This window comes from Panthera pardus, unplaced genomic scaffold (genome assembly GCF_024362965.1).
Source record: "Panthera pardus isolate Hobbes unplaced genomic scaffold, ASM2436296v1 HiC_scaffold_13, whole genome shotgun sequence".
Taxonomy (NCBI): Eukaryota; Metazoa; Chordata; class Mammalia; order Carnivora; family Felidae; genus Panthera; species Panthera pardus.
The window spans coordinates 160,716,173-160,732,126 of NW_026526688.1; the positions used below are offsets into that span (position 1 = coordinate 160,716,173).

Here is a 15,954-nt window from a genome sequence, read left to right on the forward strand (position 1 = left end):
ATTATTTTTCAATTGTTTTTCTTTTAAACCGCGCATTTATCTCCCTTTGGTTTAATCATGAGTATTTTTTAAAACATAAACTAGTGTAAACTTTATTCCTAAAAACTTCAGATTCATTTCATTAAAATAGTTAAACAGTTACTCGGCAAACAATGAATCCAGTTTGGATACCTACTTATGAACATGGCTATAGCACTACACAATCTGCAGCGAAGGTCAGTCCATTAATGGAGGCTCTTTACACATAAATATAAAAATATTTTATTTTCAGATGCTTTCACTTTTAAGGTACTTCCTTGAAGGGGATGTCAAAAAAGTATTAAATAAAAGAAGTTTCAAATTTTCTGTTAGGCTATGATTTGAGGGGGAGAGGAGTGGAAACCACTGTTGCTGGTTACATAACTGGAAATATTTGTGGCCACATGTCAAAGTATAAACTATTTCCAACAAAGTCATTTTTCCCTGAATCTGTTGGTGTGAAATTATATATTGTTATTTTCAAAAGCTTTTCTGCTTTTATTGAAATGCAACAGTCACTGAGCACTTATTATATTGCTTATTATGTAGTTCAGTTCATTTGTCCCTAACAAAACCAAAGCCACAGATGGTCTTCTCTCTTCCTTTGTGGATGTATGTGCATGTGTGAAGCTGTTTGTACATTCTTGGTTACTTTGCTTTTGAAGCACTTGGAGAAGCTCATCTACTTCTCAGCAGCTGGTTGGTTTTATAAAGCATCTCGGAAGGCAGACACAGCACTCCCCAGTTTGCCAGAAGTCATTTCTTCTTTGAAGATTCACTTTCTTGAGGGGTATCGCTTTGCTCATTCAGTGAAGACTTTTCGGTGTATAAAGGAAACAGAGTTTCAAACAGTTCTGCAGAAATTGTACTTTGGTCCCTAGACATTGTTGTCCTCAGGAACTGAACCTGTCATCTGGTTTGCCTTCTTCGTGACTGGGGTTATGTTAAAACAGAAATGGTAGGAAAGCTTTCCTATGCTTTGGATAGGAGACAAATTTGCTTTTGTAGAATTTGTGACTGAGCAAAGCAGACAGGGCCTGGCTGAAGAAGACATATGTCACCACTAGCCACCAAGTTAAGTTGTGGAATCCAAAGGTGACAGCCATGGAAATGTAGATCATCAGCTCTGCTAAGTAGTTAGGGGAAGAAACGTATTCAAACCAGTCTCCGAAAGGGATTCGGTGGTTACAGTGAATGACCACTCCTGAAACAGAAACAGAAGACTTCCTGAACATATGAAGTTGTGGAAAGAAAGCTTACCACTTCAGTCCCCAGGCAATTTACAAAGACTCTTATTTTAAAAAGAGGATCACTGGGCACCTGGGTGGCTCAGTCGGTTCAGCAACCCACTTCGGCTCAGGTCATGATCTCGCAGTTTGTGGGTTTGAGCCCTGCATTGGGCTTGCTGCTGTCAGAGCAGAGCCTGCTTCAGATTCTCTGTCCCCCTCTCTCTCTGCCCCTCCCCTGCTCGTGCTCTCTCTCTGCCCCTCCCCTGCTCGTGCTCTCTCTCTCTCAAAAATAAATAAACATTAAAAAAATGAAATGAAATGAAATAACAAAGAGGATCACAGACCTGTGTGCAAACCCACTTCCCGTCACACTCCCATTGTCAACCTACTACGTATTAAAAAGTTGCACGCTTAGGTTGCACCCCCAACTGAAAATAAGCACAAAGCAAACAAAGTCTGTTTCTCCACCAGACTTCCAAGCTAGTAATTAAGAGCTCAGACTGCAGTCAGACTGCAGGAGTTCAAATCCTGACTCCCCCACTTACATGTTGTGTAACTTTAGAAAAGTTGCTTAACATCTTTAGTTTCCTCATTTGTAAAGTGAGGATAAGACTCGAACCACTTCAAGAGAGCACCGTAAAGCTATATGTAAAGCACTAAGAACAGGGCCCGGCACAGAATAAGCACTTGGTAAATGATGAATAGGATTATTCCATTTTTAGTACTTCAAAAGCCTATTATAAACTGTACCTGTGGTAAGTCAACACAAGCTAACTAAAAGTCAAGTTTTTTTGCTTTGACGGAATGATACTAACTCAGCAAAGTAATACTAGCACTCACATGCTGGTTAGGCACATATCGTCAGCGCAGGCCCCAAAATGTGGGCACAGAATAGAATCACAGAATATCAGGGCTAGATGGGACCGGGGAGATCTTCTGGCATAACGGTCTCATTTTACAAATGGGAAGATTAAGATTTTGACGAGGTGTCTTGTCAAAAATAAATATTTGATAGGGCCGCCTAGGTGGCTTAGTCAGTTAAGCGTCTGACTTTGGCTCAGGTCATGATCTAGGAGTTTGTGAGTTCGAGCCCCGCGTCGGGCTCTGTGCTGACAGCTCAGAGCCCGGAGCCTGCTTCACATTCGGTGACTCCCTCTCTCTCTGCACCTCATGCTGGCACTCTCTCTTTCTCTCTTAAAATAAAAAAACATTAAAAAATGAATATTTGATAGATAAGTCATTAACTAGGGCAGGAAGGAAAAAAATAAAGGAACACAGACAACTAACTTCTGAGGGTTAAAATCCACATGCAGTGCCTCTAAAAGACATCTCACCTGCTTTATTTTTCCTGAGATTGCCGAGAATGACATGGCACTTGTACTGATGGACAGATGACCAGATAAACATCATCATTCCGAGGATATGGAACCACCGGGCTTGCATCAAGAGATTTTTCCCTATCACATAGACTACAGAAAAAAGAGTTACCTTATTGGCCAAAATGCAAAATTTCAGAGGCTCAGGGAATGAAACGATCATACAGTTAGAACACAATTATCCGATTGCTCTGTTCCTCATGACTAGAAAATTATCGTCATGTAATTTACCAAGGACAGAGGGGAGAAGAAAAGGGTATGCTTTCCAGCCCGGGGCAGCTTCAGTGGTCCCTGACAGAGAACTCCACATTGACACATTCTCCTGTTCCCTTTTCAAACGCTTCAAGCACAGAGGTCAGCTCTGCCTCCTACTCTTTTTTTTTTTTTTTTAAGTTTATTTATTTTGAGAGAGACAGAGAGTGTGTGAGCTTGGGAGGCACAGAGAGACAGGGAGAATCCCAAGCAGGCTCTATGCTGCCAGTGCAGAGCCCAAGGTGGGACTTGAACTCACAAACTGTGAGATCATGATCTGAGCTGAAGTCAAGAGCTGGACACCCGACCAACTGAGCCACCCAGGTGCCCAAACTCTTGGTGTCTCATACTCTTGTGTGGTAAGGCCACTGTGCATTTATATTTCTAAGCCTGGTTTTATGTCTTATTTCTTATAGTCTACCGTGAGAACACTTTCTAAAGGAATCCCACCCTGGGCTGCAGCCCTAAGCTATTCAGGGGAGACCCTGAATGCAGAACACAGACTTGACTGGCTCCAGCCAATGAAGAAAATCACTGGAAGTAAAGGCTCAGCATGGGGCTTCTCAAAAGAGGAGAAATGTAAACTGCAAGATGAAAAATCAAACAGTATCCCTCTAATCTCTGATTAGAGAGAACCACGTTAGAGGGATTTAGTTCAGAAGCAGAAACACTCAAAAGTATCATCTTCCTCTTTCTTCTTCAGCTACCAAGAAGACAGGAAGAATTCAGGTCTTCTGGGGGCTGGCATCAGAAAAGCAAATTAAGGACTTCCTTGTGATCAGCAGGAAGCAGGCAAGCTAGTTAGGAACCTGACTGAAGAAACAAAGCTGTCCATTGACTGCGGGAAAGAGCCTGAGGGTCTGGAGCCAGGAGAGAGCCCCTACAGAGCTGACTCAGGTAAGAGAACCAAGGATCGTACTATTCCATATGGGTACGTGAAGGCAGGGCTCAGCTGATGACAGCTGGGCTAATGAGAGTCCACCAATATCTACCTGTGTTAATTTCTTTTAAAAACTTGTCCCATATAAACAGTTTACTATAGACTCTTAACGTTTACTAGATTTAGCCATTTAACTAAAAGGTTATCTTTTCAGAAGTTAAAAATAAAATGTGAAAAATAGTTTTAAATTCAGCTGTAAGAGCAAGTCACTCTAGGATTAAAAACTGAGGCAAGTGTTTGAGAGTTCACATCACTGCCAGAAGACCTGCTCTGAATCCGAGAAAGTACCTATGAGGAAAAAAGATTTCTAAGAGTACGTTGGAATTATAATGTGGGGAAGGGGAGTCAGGTGGAAGGCTGAGGCTCCAATCTGTGTAGTATTTAACTCTTTGTTTATTCATTAATTACTGACTGTCTACTGAGCCTGGCATCTCGCACAAGGCACAAGGCAGTGAATAAGTAAGGTAAAATCCCAGTCCTCATGAATCCACATTCTAGTGGCAAGAGGCAAACAGAAACAAGTAGACAAACCTATAATCAAGACAGGTTCAGGCAGAGATGGCACTCTGGAGAAAATAAAATACAACATATAATGGAGAGTGGTTGGAGGAAGACCCTCTAGAGTTTAAACATTTTTTTTTTAAGATTTCATTTTTAAGTAATCTCGATGTGGGGCTCAAACTCACAACCCCGAGATCAAGAGTTGCATGCTCCAACTGACTGAGCCAGCCAGCGCCCGACCCTCCAGACTTTGAAGACAAGGAGGTACGAAGGTGTGGGCAGCTTACAGACATTCTTTCCTTTCCCTTTCACAAAAATCCTCTGAAATCAGGATGTGTCCCTAATTACAGATGAAGGTTCTGAGGCTCAGAGTGGTTAAACAAGCCAGAATTCAGATTCAAGCCCCACTGAGTCCTAAGCTCATGCTTATTCCCATCAGACCTTGCAGCTGGCAAATGCCCCAGTGTGTTCCCTCTCAATGAATTCCTGAAACCAGTTCTCGCCACATTGTCCCAAAAGCCTGTATATGACCTCTTGAAAGATAAGTAGGTGAAAAAGAAGACAGCTTCAGAAATGAGTGTCTGGAAAGTGATTTTTGTGGGTGTCTCAGCAGCCTTTTCTTTCTTTTCTACCGTACAGGAGGGAGGGCAAAAACAGTGGCCCAGCCAGCAGATGAAACTCCAGAAGAGATGTGTAATGCCAATGGAGGCTAACAGACTGAAAGCTAGTGGGTTAGTCACATGCTTCAGAAAGCTCCTTTGGGTGGAAATCCCAGTAATGTTCACCACAGATAATAGTTCACACCTTGATATGGCCTGCACATGAAAGAAAGCCAACGCAGAAAGCTCAGGGGGGAAATGCTGATTTGATTAAATTCAGTGGAATCAGATGGAGAGATGCTAGCTGAGCGGCTGGAGCCAATAAAGAATTCATGAATTAAGAAAGATTGTTAATAAATTGTACTCTACAATCATTCCTCAAGCCATAAAAGCCTTGGGTTATACCACAGCAGCACAGAGAGGATTTTCAAGGGGCTACTCTGATACTGAAATCAAACCTGAGGAGAAAGCTTACTGAGTATTCTAAATATCAGACTTTGGTCTCTATTTACAAGGATGGAAAGGGCAGCTTTACGGAACATGGAGAAGTGAACTCAGAACAGTCATGAATAGTCTGCCTTACAGTGTCCAGGCAGATGGATACCAAGGGTCCAGGGTAAAGTTAGCCTCAGCACTAAAAACTAACTTCATTTACCCCAAATGACTTGAGTTCTATGTAGTAAGTATGCACTGTTTTTACAAAAATGATAGTCATAAATGTTTTATCTTCAGCCTCCCTTCCCCCACCAAAATATACTTTACTTCCTCCTCATAAACAAAGACCATGATTTTGCTTCTCTCTTCCTGGCTAGTGGGAGCTCAGAAGTGTTCAGACACAATTCTGATTTACCACAGTACCCTTCTGTCCTCTCCCCTCAAGCTGCCTCACTTGAAGAAAAGCTCTGTTATAACTGGAATCATCCTAAGACCTAAATGACCTAAGCTTAAAATGGCTTTCTACTCCCTCTTCAAATCACAACTATTCTCCAGGAGCCCAGGCCACCCCTTCCTCCTCTGGTTTTCTGAGATTTAATCCTGTACCACCCTTCCCCTTCCACACGTGCACACCAGAGGGACTGAGGCTTTGGTGAGACAACATTCTCTGCTGACCCTTTCTCTTGTTCTTGGGTGTTCCCCTGCTTCCTGTCCGACTCCTGACCACACTCTCTCTTTCCTTCCAGACTAACTCCACATGAGTTCAGTGACTTCATTCCCACCAAGGGAGGCCCATGTCCCAATTCTTCACCCTTGCACCTCCTGAACACTTGGCACTTTAATATCTTTACAGGCATTAGTGCTTAGGTAAGTGTCTTTCAGGTTTCAGCAGTTTTGTAACAGTTAATGTATATACCCTTGGGCATGCTGACTTTTTCAACCTACTAGTAGAGTCCAAACTCTTCATATGCAAAGTGAGTTGAGCAGGTCTACTTTCAAACTGCCCTAAAGCTTGGTGGGGCGCTTTGCCTCAAGAGTACCTCATATGCCCAGTGACTCAGCTAACAGACCCCAGGAACCACTCACCATTTCTGCCGTCCATTGGCACTTGGCTCAGCACAGTTAGGCCGATGAGGACGTAGTAGACGAGTCCAAAACAGTACTGCACAACGTGAATCACAGCATTGGAGAAGACACTGACATAGAAGCACTCGAAGAGCCTTCTCAGGCTGTGGAGCCACAGAAATACTAACACTAAGAATGCAGACAGCGCCAGCTCACTCCCTAGAATTCAGAATGCAACACGTTAGCATCTTTCTTTCCAGGACTAATCCAAAGTTGGATTTTTTCCTACTGTTCGACACAGTATTAAGTAAGATTAGAGCCAGGAGAGGGCCCTAAAAATCATCTGGTCTAATACTTTTTTTTTTTTTTTTTAAGTCATGAGGAAGTGGGCCAAGCGAAGCTAAGGAATTTGGCTAGTGACAAACTCAGGTCTCTTGACTCTCCGTCATGTGAAAGCCTTCTAGGTTACATGTATGTCACTGTGAAGGAGTCCGTGCACTCAGAACCTGAGGACTGTGGATCTCCGGTCCCTGGCACGACCAGCCAGATGAAGACAGTCTGGAAGAGTGCCCACATGACTTCTAACAATCCCAGCTGGTGGGATCCCTGAGTAAGGGGAGACAAGAGACCAAGGCACCTGGAGAGGCAGAAAAGGGGACAGGAACAGAGATGGGGGAATTATGCATTTCTTTCCAGATTAAAAAAAAAAAAAAGAAAATTATACTTTTAGCAGACTCTGACCCTTAAGATCTATCTTCCTACCTGCCTCTCACCCCTCTGTCAAAAGAACTGGGAAGAAATACTGGTTTTCAAGTGGCATAACACCTAGACTTTTTAAAATGAATGTCATACGTGCACACACATGCACACAAAGGAAGAGATGAAGTTTTAATGGCTAATGTGGGATTTGCTGAGGTATCCTCTGCTCCCAAAGGGGATCTGCATAGGTCTTCCCTTTCAGTTGCCATCTTTTGCAACGAGTTCCTCTGGTTATACAGAAAAGGATTGTTCCTACCAAGCCAGTGGTTTGGCTGCTGGAACAAAGGACAGAGGGAACGAGAGAACGATTTGTTTCTAATTCTGTCCCTCAGCCTCCGCCTGACATTAACTGAAACCACCATATGGTTTTCACCTTCAATTCCTTTAAAAATCCTCCAATTTTTGAAATCGGTCTAGGTATCCTTTACCAGAAGTAAAGTGAGGTGAATTTAAGGGCTCTTTTGTAATCATCTGGTCAACAACTATTTACAGTCAATGCTATTGTATAAGTAAAGCTTACAGTATAACAAACATTTTTTTAACTGGTGATCAAAAAGTAATTTCCTGTCATATTTCTGGGGTTCTGAGACATGATTTTGGTTCAGCGAAACAAATGATAAATGTTTTGAGGCAAACCCGAGGGATCCTAAGAACTTTTCCACTGAATTGTAAAGACTTTTGTATATATTAATCAGTAGTACTAAAAATATCAGAGGGAGAACGGTCTGTCCTGCACACAGCACAGCCCTTGCTGGGAAGTCAGGGACGAAGAGCTAACTCTGGGGCTGCCATGATCTCAGTGAAGGATGGGGGGACACCCCCTTGGCCACCTGCCTATAAACCACTCACACTTGTTTTTTGCCCTCACCCTCCACTTCCCAGGCCCACAGAGAAGCCTGAGGGTGGCTGTGAAACACTGAGAACAGCTCCCTACAGGCAGGAAAGGCGGGGACAGGACGAAATGGTTGTAACTAGCCAGGGGAGTCATACCTTGGAACTGGGCAGCCCCGAGAATTCTGAGCAAACCATGCAGCCAGTATGGAAAAGGCACTCCCAGGAACAGAGACTGAGTAAGGTGCCAAAGCAGGAAGCCATTCCACAGCACTGAGATGATATAGAAGTGAGAAAAATACCTGCAAGGTTAAACCAGTTAGGCAATAATCAGAGTAGGTCCACTTTAAAGCATTATGCAGGAATACTATTTTTAGGTTCCCTAACCTCTTTCCCCCATTCCCAAGGTATAGTTTTGTTGTTTTAATAGAACCTGAATCCAGCAGGCATTCAGATTTTTTAAAAATCTCCTTTCAAATGATGGGACCGGTTAACTCGTAGAACAAAGAGGCTTCCTGAGGTAAGAACATGATTGACCTCGTTAAACTTAGACAGATGGTCAATTAGCAATCTCTCTTATCTCTGGGTTAGGGGATGGCTCAAGTTCCAACACAGGGGGTACCAGACCCCGGCAAAGAGAACCTAGATTGTGCCAACAGAAGCCAAACGTGAAAGGTTTCTAAATCCCGAGCAATGTTGCTGCAATAGCCATACAACTCTTACACAAGATTTGCAAAACCACAAGCTCTCAGGGCTGGCCAGAAATCTTAAAGGTCCTCTGATTCAGTGTTTTCCTAAATTTCCTAAATTGTGTTGACCTAACTTTTATACTAACATGACAGATATTAACTCATAAAACTAGGTATAGACTCCTGATGGTTACAGCTCTCCTAAAGCACAGTGCCTGTTTTGCAATCAATTGCAACTTCACAAACAAAATACAAATAAAACCAGGACCAATAAAAATTGAAATTAGCAATGTTACTTCAATGTGAAAGATGGTGTTGGTTTACTGAAACCGTCTAAGGGCACAAAGGTCTAACCTTCTTTTGAGGTCCCTTGACCTATACTTCTATTTTTCTCTATTTAAATGAATTCAAAATATTTCTGACTCTGAAAGGTGTCTTCCCTGGTCTTTAATGCATCACTTACATACTGAGCCCCCTCCTTCTGGTCTCATTAGCCTGTGACAAGGTAAACAAACCTGGAGTCAGAGGATTAGATGGAATTCAGCAACTCTTCTTCCAGATGATCCAGAACATAGCCCCCCAGACTATGCCCACAACCCAGCCTGACACCGATCTAATCTGATCACTCCATAGCAACCCACTTAATTCTCCCAACTACTGTTACAAATTCTATCACCAAATCTGCCCTTGCTGAGCTATCCTGTTCTGATCTTCTATCCCAGTTCTGATCTTCTCTGGGCTCAAAAGCCTAGTTTCATCAAAAGTTCATCAGTGTCACTTCCAATACCCCACCCCCCACCCAGCCACTGGCTTTTGGTTGCCTTCCAGGGTCTCTAAGACATGCTTCCTAGAACTGAGTGCAGGTATGGTCTGAGCTACAAGAGCGGAGCAGAATGTCAGCAGAGCCCTGCTTTGCAGCCTTCCTCGGAATGGCTAGCTTCTGAAAAGCATCTTCTGGGCCAGCCACTCTACCTACTTCATTTTTCCACAGACATTTATTGAGAACTTAGAACGCTGCCAGGCAATGAATGTTCTAGGACCCAGGAACTCAGCAGGAAGCAAACAGACTGGGTCCCTGCCTTGATTATCTTTCAGCATATGATCAACAAATGAACCTATAGATATCTAGCATAATCTTGGGGTAGGAGACAGAGAGGGTGCAGAGGGGAGGCCATTCTGCACAGGTGGTCAAGGATGGCCTCTCTGGAAGTGACATCTGGCTAGAATGAACAACCCCGGTGAACTTCCAGGGCAAAGAATTTTCTAGGCAGAGAAATGACAAACACAAAGGCCCTGAGGAACAATAAAGGACACCTGTGTGGAGAAGGATCGGTGGTGAGGTGGGAGAAGCATATGCTATAGGGTCTCATAAGGACGTGGGCTTTTATTCACGGTGATGGGAAGCCATTTGAGCAGAGTGACCTAAATAACTTATGTTTTAAAAATTTCTCTGGCTGATGGAAAAGTTCTGGAGACTAATAGTGGTGATAGCTGCACAACAATGAGCATGTATTTAAAATCACTGAACTGTACACCTGAAAAGGGCTAAAAGTTACGTGTTTTGTCATGTCTATTTTAACACACACCCACACACACACACACATACACACGCAGGGCATCGCTTATTCTTTTTACTCTTTTTAAAGTTAAAAAAAAATCCCTTTGGTAAGCAGGTGGAAACAATCCTGTAAAGTTTATATGGTTATCTTCATGTGGCGGATGAGTAAATGCAAGCTAAGATGTTAGGTTACTTATTCAAGGTCACACAGTAAGGGGCAGCATTTAGCTCCAGAAGCTCTGATGACTGGAGTTAAAATCACACTACTGCACTTCTAATTCGTGCAACCTAGACCTGCCTGAACTTGCTTTTAGGTCCCTATATCACATGTACCAATTTATACCAAGCCTGCAGTCAACCAATCACTCAAATGCGTTTATAATTGGTTTATGAGCTGCTAAGCCATATCTTGCTACGTCCTGCTTGTGCTGTGATGTTTCTGATTCACAGGCAGACTGCCGTTCTTATTGCTGCATTTTGTACCTGCTATCTCCTGTTTTGCTTGCCTGATTACCCTCTATGAGAAACATCTTCTACTCGATAAATCTCGATTTTTATAAAGACGCAGCTTTAGCCTCAAACGATAGATCTAAAAACTCTACTCTTTGTTTTTAGACATTCTCCCTCTTTTTCTCCCTTGGCAATTTGCTTAATTGTAGCACTGTTTTCCAAACCCTCGGGAACAGGGATAAGGTGATCCTTATGGGCTCGGCACCAAGGAAGCACCCCTTTAACAACTATTTCAGTGCTTATTATAAGCCAGGGACTGCTCTAGGTTCTGGGATTACAGCAATGAACACAATAGATAATTCCAGTCCTCATGGCACTTACACTCACACACAAAAATAAATTTTATAGCATGCCAGCAGGTGATAACTGTTACTGAGAAAACTAAAGCCAGAAAGAAAAGAAGGACTATCTGGGATGGTAGAAATACTTTTAAACAGGGTAGATAGGGCACACCTCATTGAGAAGGTAACATTTGAGTAGAATTCTAGGAAGTGAGGACATAAACAGTATGACTGTGTGGGGAAAAAGTTTTCTAGGTATAGATAACAGGCACTGCAAAGGCCCTGAGGTGGAAAAGAGAGGCCCACAAAACTGGACTGGGACTACACGGGGCGGGGGGGGGCTAACCACAGGACACAATGAGGTGGTAGGAACAAACTATATATGGCCTTGGGCTCTTCTTGTGAGTGAGTTAGAAGCCACTGGATGGTTTGGAGGGGGGAGGGGGGCAGGATCTAATAATACATATTTACTGATTGCTGGAACTGACCCAAAGCCCAATTAGGGGAGTTATAGGGTTAACTAAGGAAGTGAACTAATGCTTAGCAAACATTGACAAGGTAATCTGTCAATCTGACAAGGTGACTGGCCCTGGGATAAGTGCTTTAATATCACCACCTATATGACAAGGGGGTGCTGTTATGCTAACATCTAATCCATACACAATGCCACGCCTGCTTCTCCATCCTAAAGCCATCAATGGCTTTCCATACACTCAGAATAAAATCTAATTTCCTCCCTGGCCCTGGTGAGCCAGCCCTGCCTCCTGCAATGAACTCGTCTCCTGCTCCAACGCTCCCTGACCATCCTCTCCAGTGTTATCACTGCCATGGCCACCCAATTTTGCTCATGATCAAATAATCCTGCTGGATTTCCTCTGAAGCACTTATTACCATCCGAAATTATCTCGCTTGTTTTGTAAGATTTGTTTACATACCTACTGTACGTATCTATCTTACAAGAACTAAAAAGCTCCTGACACATAAGTACTCTATGAACACCAGTTAAATAAATGAATGAAAGAGAAGGTATCTTATCCAAAATTATTCTTGGAGTGAGCAGTTAAGTTAATCAATGAGCCAATTAAACCTAAACCCTCTTTTTCTTAAAATTCATTCAAAACATAGTCATCAAGGACATTACTTGTCAGGCATTGTACCAGGGATATGGTAACAAAAAAGACAAATGTAAACTTATGGCAAGTTTACAGTCTAGAGGAGGGGTTCTTAACATTTTTCTTCCATGGACTCCTTTGGCAGTCTGGCAAAGGCTACTGGCTACTTCTCAAAATGTTGCTTCAATCACAAAATACATAGGGATTACCAAGGAAACCAATTATATTGAAATATAGGTAACACAACTACTAAAAAAAAAATTTTAGATAATAGTAACATATGTACTTTTCGTAATTAATGTATAAAATAACAATATCTAGTGATTCATTCTTATAGTGATGAAAATAATATTTTGAGATCTCAAAAATTGTGTGTGTGTATATATATATATATATATATATATATATATATATATATATATATAAAAACCTGTCACAATATTGCAAGTACTACTAATTCTACTGTGGCTTGTTGACTACATTCATCTTTAAGGAAATGCTAAATTTCAGCTAGAGGTTACTGAAATAAAGATGTAATTTTTTCTAATCCAAGTCTGCCCTGAATTTCTGCCCACAGGTCTCCTGGACCTCTGGCCAGGATTGCTGAACCCCAGGGGGAAAGTCTGGATGATTCTCTCTGCCTCCAGAACTCAATTCAACTGCAACGCTTTGATACCATTTTGAAATTTTAGAAGAAGTACTTCCATATACACTATACAAGTCAAGAGCACTGTGATTCATGTTGGAGTCACCTATTTATTCAGGCTTTCTGGGAAATCAATCATCTATGAACCAAAAGGAAAACGAGAAAAGCACCATCACTTTAGGGAAAAAAACCCCTATCCAACAGCAGTAATGGAATCAAACATGCCATGAACTGATTTAAGGTTTTATTCTGGCCTCCTTTGGAAAAAATAACCCCGAACAAAATTACCTAAGCACTATTTAAAAAAAAAAAAATTCTTTAACATATATTTATTTTTGAGAGACAGAGAGAGTCAGCAGGGGAGGGACAGATAGAGACGGAGACACAGAATGTGAAGCAGGCTCCAGCCTCTGAGCTGTCATCACAGAGCCTGATGCGGGGCTTGAACATGACTTGAGCCGAAGTCGGGTGCTTAACCGACTGAGCCACCCAGGCACCCTTCCTAAGCACTATTTTAGATGCAGAAATGTGATTTATAGCTGTCTCTTCCTTGGTGTAAAAATTACAGGTTTATTTTCACTTTTAAGAATATTTAAACTTTGCATAAGGAAATATATTTAAATAAAGTATCTAGACTTATTTGTCTTTCCTTACTGGCCTGGACTTCAATACTAAAGAAATGCTGGTCTAACTTTAGAGAACAAAACATCATGGAGGTTCTACTCTAGAATTCTGGAAGAAGAAAAAGGTGTAAATTAAGGGAGAGATTACAAACCCAAAGAGTAGTAATGAACAAAGGAAAGGTACCAAGTTTGTTTCTTAGCTGTCATATGAGGACATGCTTGAGCACTAACAGCTAGGGTATAGGAGCCAGAAAAACAGGTGAGTGCAAGGAATGATTTGAAATGTGGTGTCCTTTACATCTAGGGACACTAATGCCTTTTTCAAAATTCACAGCACAAATTGTTAGAATTCACAGTAAGAAATAACGTTTTTCTTCACTTTATAACATTAAAAAAATGACAGCCTGGGAATGCCATTGCTAGTAAGTAGAAAAGAATGTACTGCAATCAAACTTGATTAAAAATAGGATGACGGGGGGGGGTGCCTTGGGTGGCTCAGTTCGTTGAGTGTGGGACTCCTGGTTTCGGCTCAGGTCATGATCTCATGCTGGTGAGATCTTTGCCCCTATTTCCACCTCCTGCTCTCTTTCTCAAAAAAAAAAAAAAAAAAAAAGGTAATTTTGACTTAAAAAGAGCCCCTAATAAATACGAAGTTTGACTAATGTGTCCTAAATACTCCTATCTCTTCCCAGAACCTCATTCCCTTTACTCGTCCTCTAAATGAACTGGTTTTTCCTTCTCAGTGTTAACACCTGATGAATCCTTCTCCAAAAGACAAAAGTAGGGGATTATCCATGTTTCAGAAACCAAGTTACACTTAGTCCTATTGTTGTCTGTGGACCTGGGACACTGCCAATGAGAGGTTCAAATGATTAAACCAGGGGTTTTAATACGTTAGAAACCTTATCACGTTCCTCCACATAACTTCCTAAATATCAACTTAAAGACACCTTAAATGCACCTTAAAGACACCTTAAATGCACCTTAAAGACAGAAAAGCCACTGCTATTTTCCGAAGCGTTTGGCTGACTCTTCCCAGCTATGTTCTGAATTCAGAGTAAAAAAACCAAACAACACTCTCCCACCCGCCCAACAAATGCAAATTATAACAAGTCTTTACAATTTCTGAAAGAATTCTATGTAAACCTTAACGATTTCATCTTTCTTGGTTATAAAATCGGTTGAAAGTCAAATAAAGCTTCGGGATCGGGCTTGTCGAAAATGTGCACTCTTGGGCCACATTCTTCCCCAGGGGCACCCACCAAGATGCCAGGTAGGAGGGTCGGTGCAGCCAAAGGAGGTGGCGCCCTTGTGGTGACCAGCGTCTGGCCCCTTGTCCTGACTTTGAGGGTCAGACAGACAAACGGGGGAAACAGGCGTGAAGGGGGCTGGCCTGCCTTCGAGTCCACAAGAGAGTTCCGGTGACCTCAAGTTAGATTATAAACCCCTAGAGTGCAGGCGAGGGGGAGAAAGGAGAATTTGGGGCCAAAAGGATTTAACCTGCCGCCTGTGCACCTGGGGGCACAGCCAAAGACCAGGCCTACATCGGAAGCGCTGCCATTTCCCCCCAGGGAAAGACTCGTGCGGCTCCAAGCTCACATTGCCGCGCGGCTCACCATCTTTGCTGTCCACCGGCCCTCGGGGCATTCCGCCACCTTGGGCCACAACGCGGAGGCGGCAGTGCCCGGCAGCCCAGCCAGGGCAGCGCTGCGCCCGGCGTCAAGGCCTTTCTGGCCTGGTCAGCGCCGACCCCGCGTCCGCCTCTGCTGCCCCCTGCCGGCTGCCCGAGCCGGGCGCTCCGGGCTCCCCGCGCCTCGGTATGCCGGGCTCAGCCGGGGCGCGGTTACCTCTTGGGGACATCAAAGACCCGGCAGGCGGCCGAGCGCGACGGCCCCTCACGCTTGGTTTTCCCATAGCGGATCAGGTCCTGGAAGAGCGCGCAGCCGGGGACCAGGCCGGCCGGCACGAGCTGCAGCACCAGGGTCAGCAGGAAGGCGGCGGTCAGCGCGAGCCACAGAGCGCGCAGCGGGTTCAGCGCCGAGAGCTCGACCCCCGCCCAGGGAGCCATAGCCCGAGCGCCGGGCTTCCCGGCTCCCAGGGCCCGAACTGCCCGCCCGCGCCCCAGCGGCCGCCCCCGCGCTGCGTGCCAGTCTCAGCTAGGCGGGACGTCGGTGACGCAGCGCGGGGCGGGGCCGTGCGCCCAGGACTCTCCCCTGGGGCGGGGTCACGCTGGCCCTCCTGAGTAGTCCTCAGTCCCTAATTGGACTTAAGTAAGCCCAAAGTATGATTCAACATCATTCAAAGAATTGCAAGCCTGCACTGCTGCCTTATTTTCAATGAAAAATGGAAACAACCCTGAGTGGCCCAGTTTAGAATATTTAAATTATTGTACAATACACATTTGTAATAGCATGCAGACATTGCCATGCTAATGATGCAGACTGTGGAAACACGGAACGCCAGGTTCTGATGACTGAAACTAGGTTAAGTGATAAAAAGCTGACTGTAAAATACATAGCTGTGATTGCAA

At 43.6% G+C, this 15,954-nt stretch overlaps 1 protein-coding gene across 2 annotated transcripts; it reads right to left on the reverse strand.

The window, feature by feature from the left end:
* Positions 1 to 237: 237 nt before the first annotated feature.
* SRD5A3 (steroid 5 alpha-reductase 3) lies at positions 238 to 15,581 on the reverse strand. Of its 2 annotated transcripts, XM_019469635.2 has the most exons (5): positions 15,272 to 15,581; positions 8,165 to 8,307; positions 6,437 to 6,634; positions 2,582 to 2,716; positions 238 to 1,222 (listed from the first exon to the last, which is right to left on the reverse strand). In XM_019469635.2, the coding sequence occupies exons 1-5, from the start codon at positions 15,490 to 15,492 to the stop codon at positions 963 to 965; spliced, it is 957 nt and encodes a 318-aa protein (XP_019325180.1). In that variant the 5' UTR covers positions 15,493 to 15,581; the 3' UTR covers positions 238 to 962. The 2 variants fall into 2 exon arrangements, with proteins under 2 accessions (XP_019325180.1, XP_019325187.1); XM_019469642.2 differs by lacking the exon at positions 2,582 to 2,716.
* Between the last annotated feature and the right edge of the window lie 373 nt (positions 15,582 to 15,954).

What these genes read in the sequence shown, in the direction of transcription:
- SRD5A3 (XM_019469635.2), bottom strand. Translation starts at nt 15,492, where the DNA reads ATGGCTCCCTGGGCGGGGGTCGAGCTCTCGGCGCTGAACCCGCTGCGC. An exon ending in CGGGGCTGCCCAGTTCCAAG is followed by an intron (nt 6,635 to 8,164) that starts GTATGACTCCCC and finishes TCTGAATTCTAG; the next exon opens with GGAGTGAGCTGGCGCTGTCT. An exon ending in TCTCAGGAAAAATAAAGCAG is followed by an intron (nt 1,223 to 2,581) that starts GTGAGATGTCTT and finishes TTTCTGTTTCAG; the next exon opens with GAGTGGTCATTCACTGTAAC.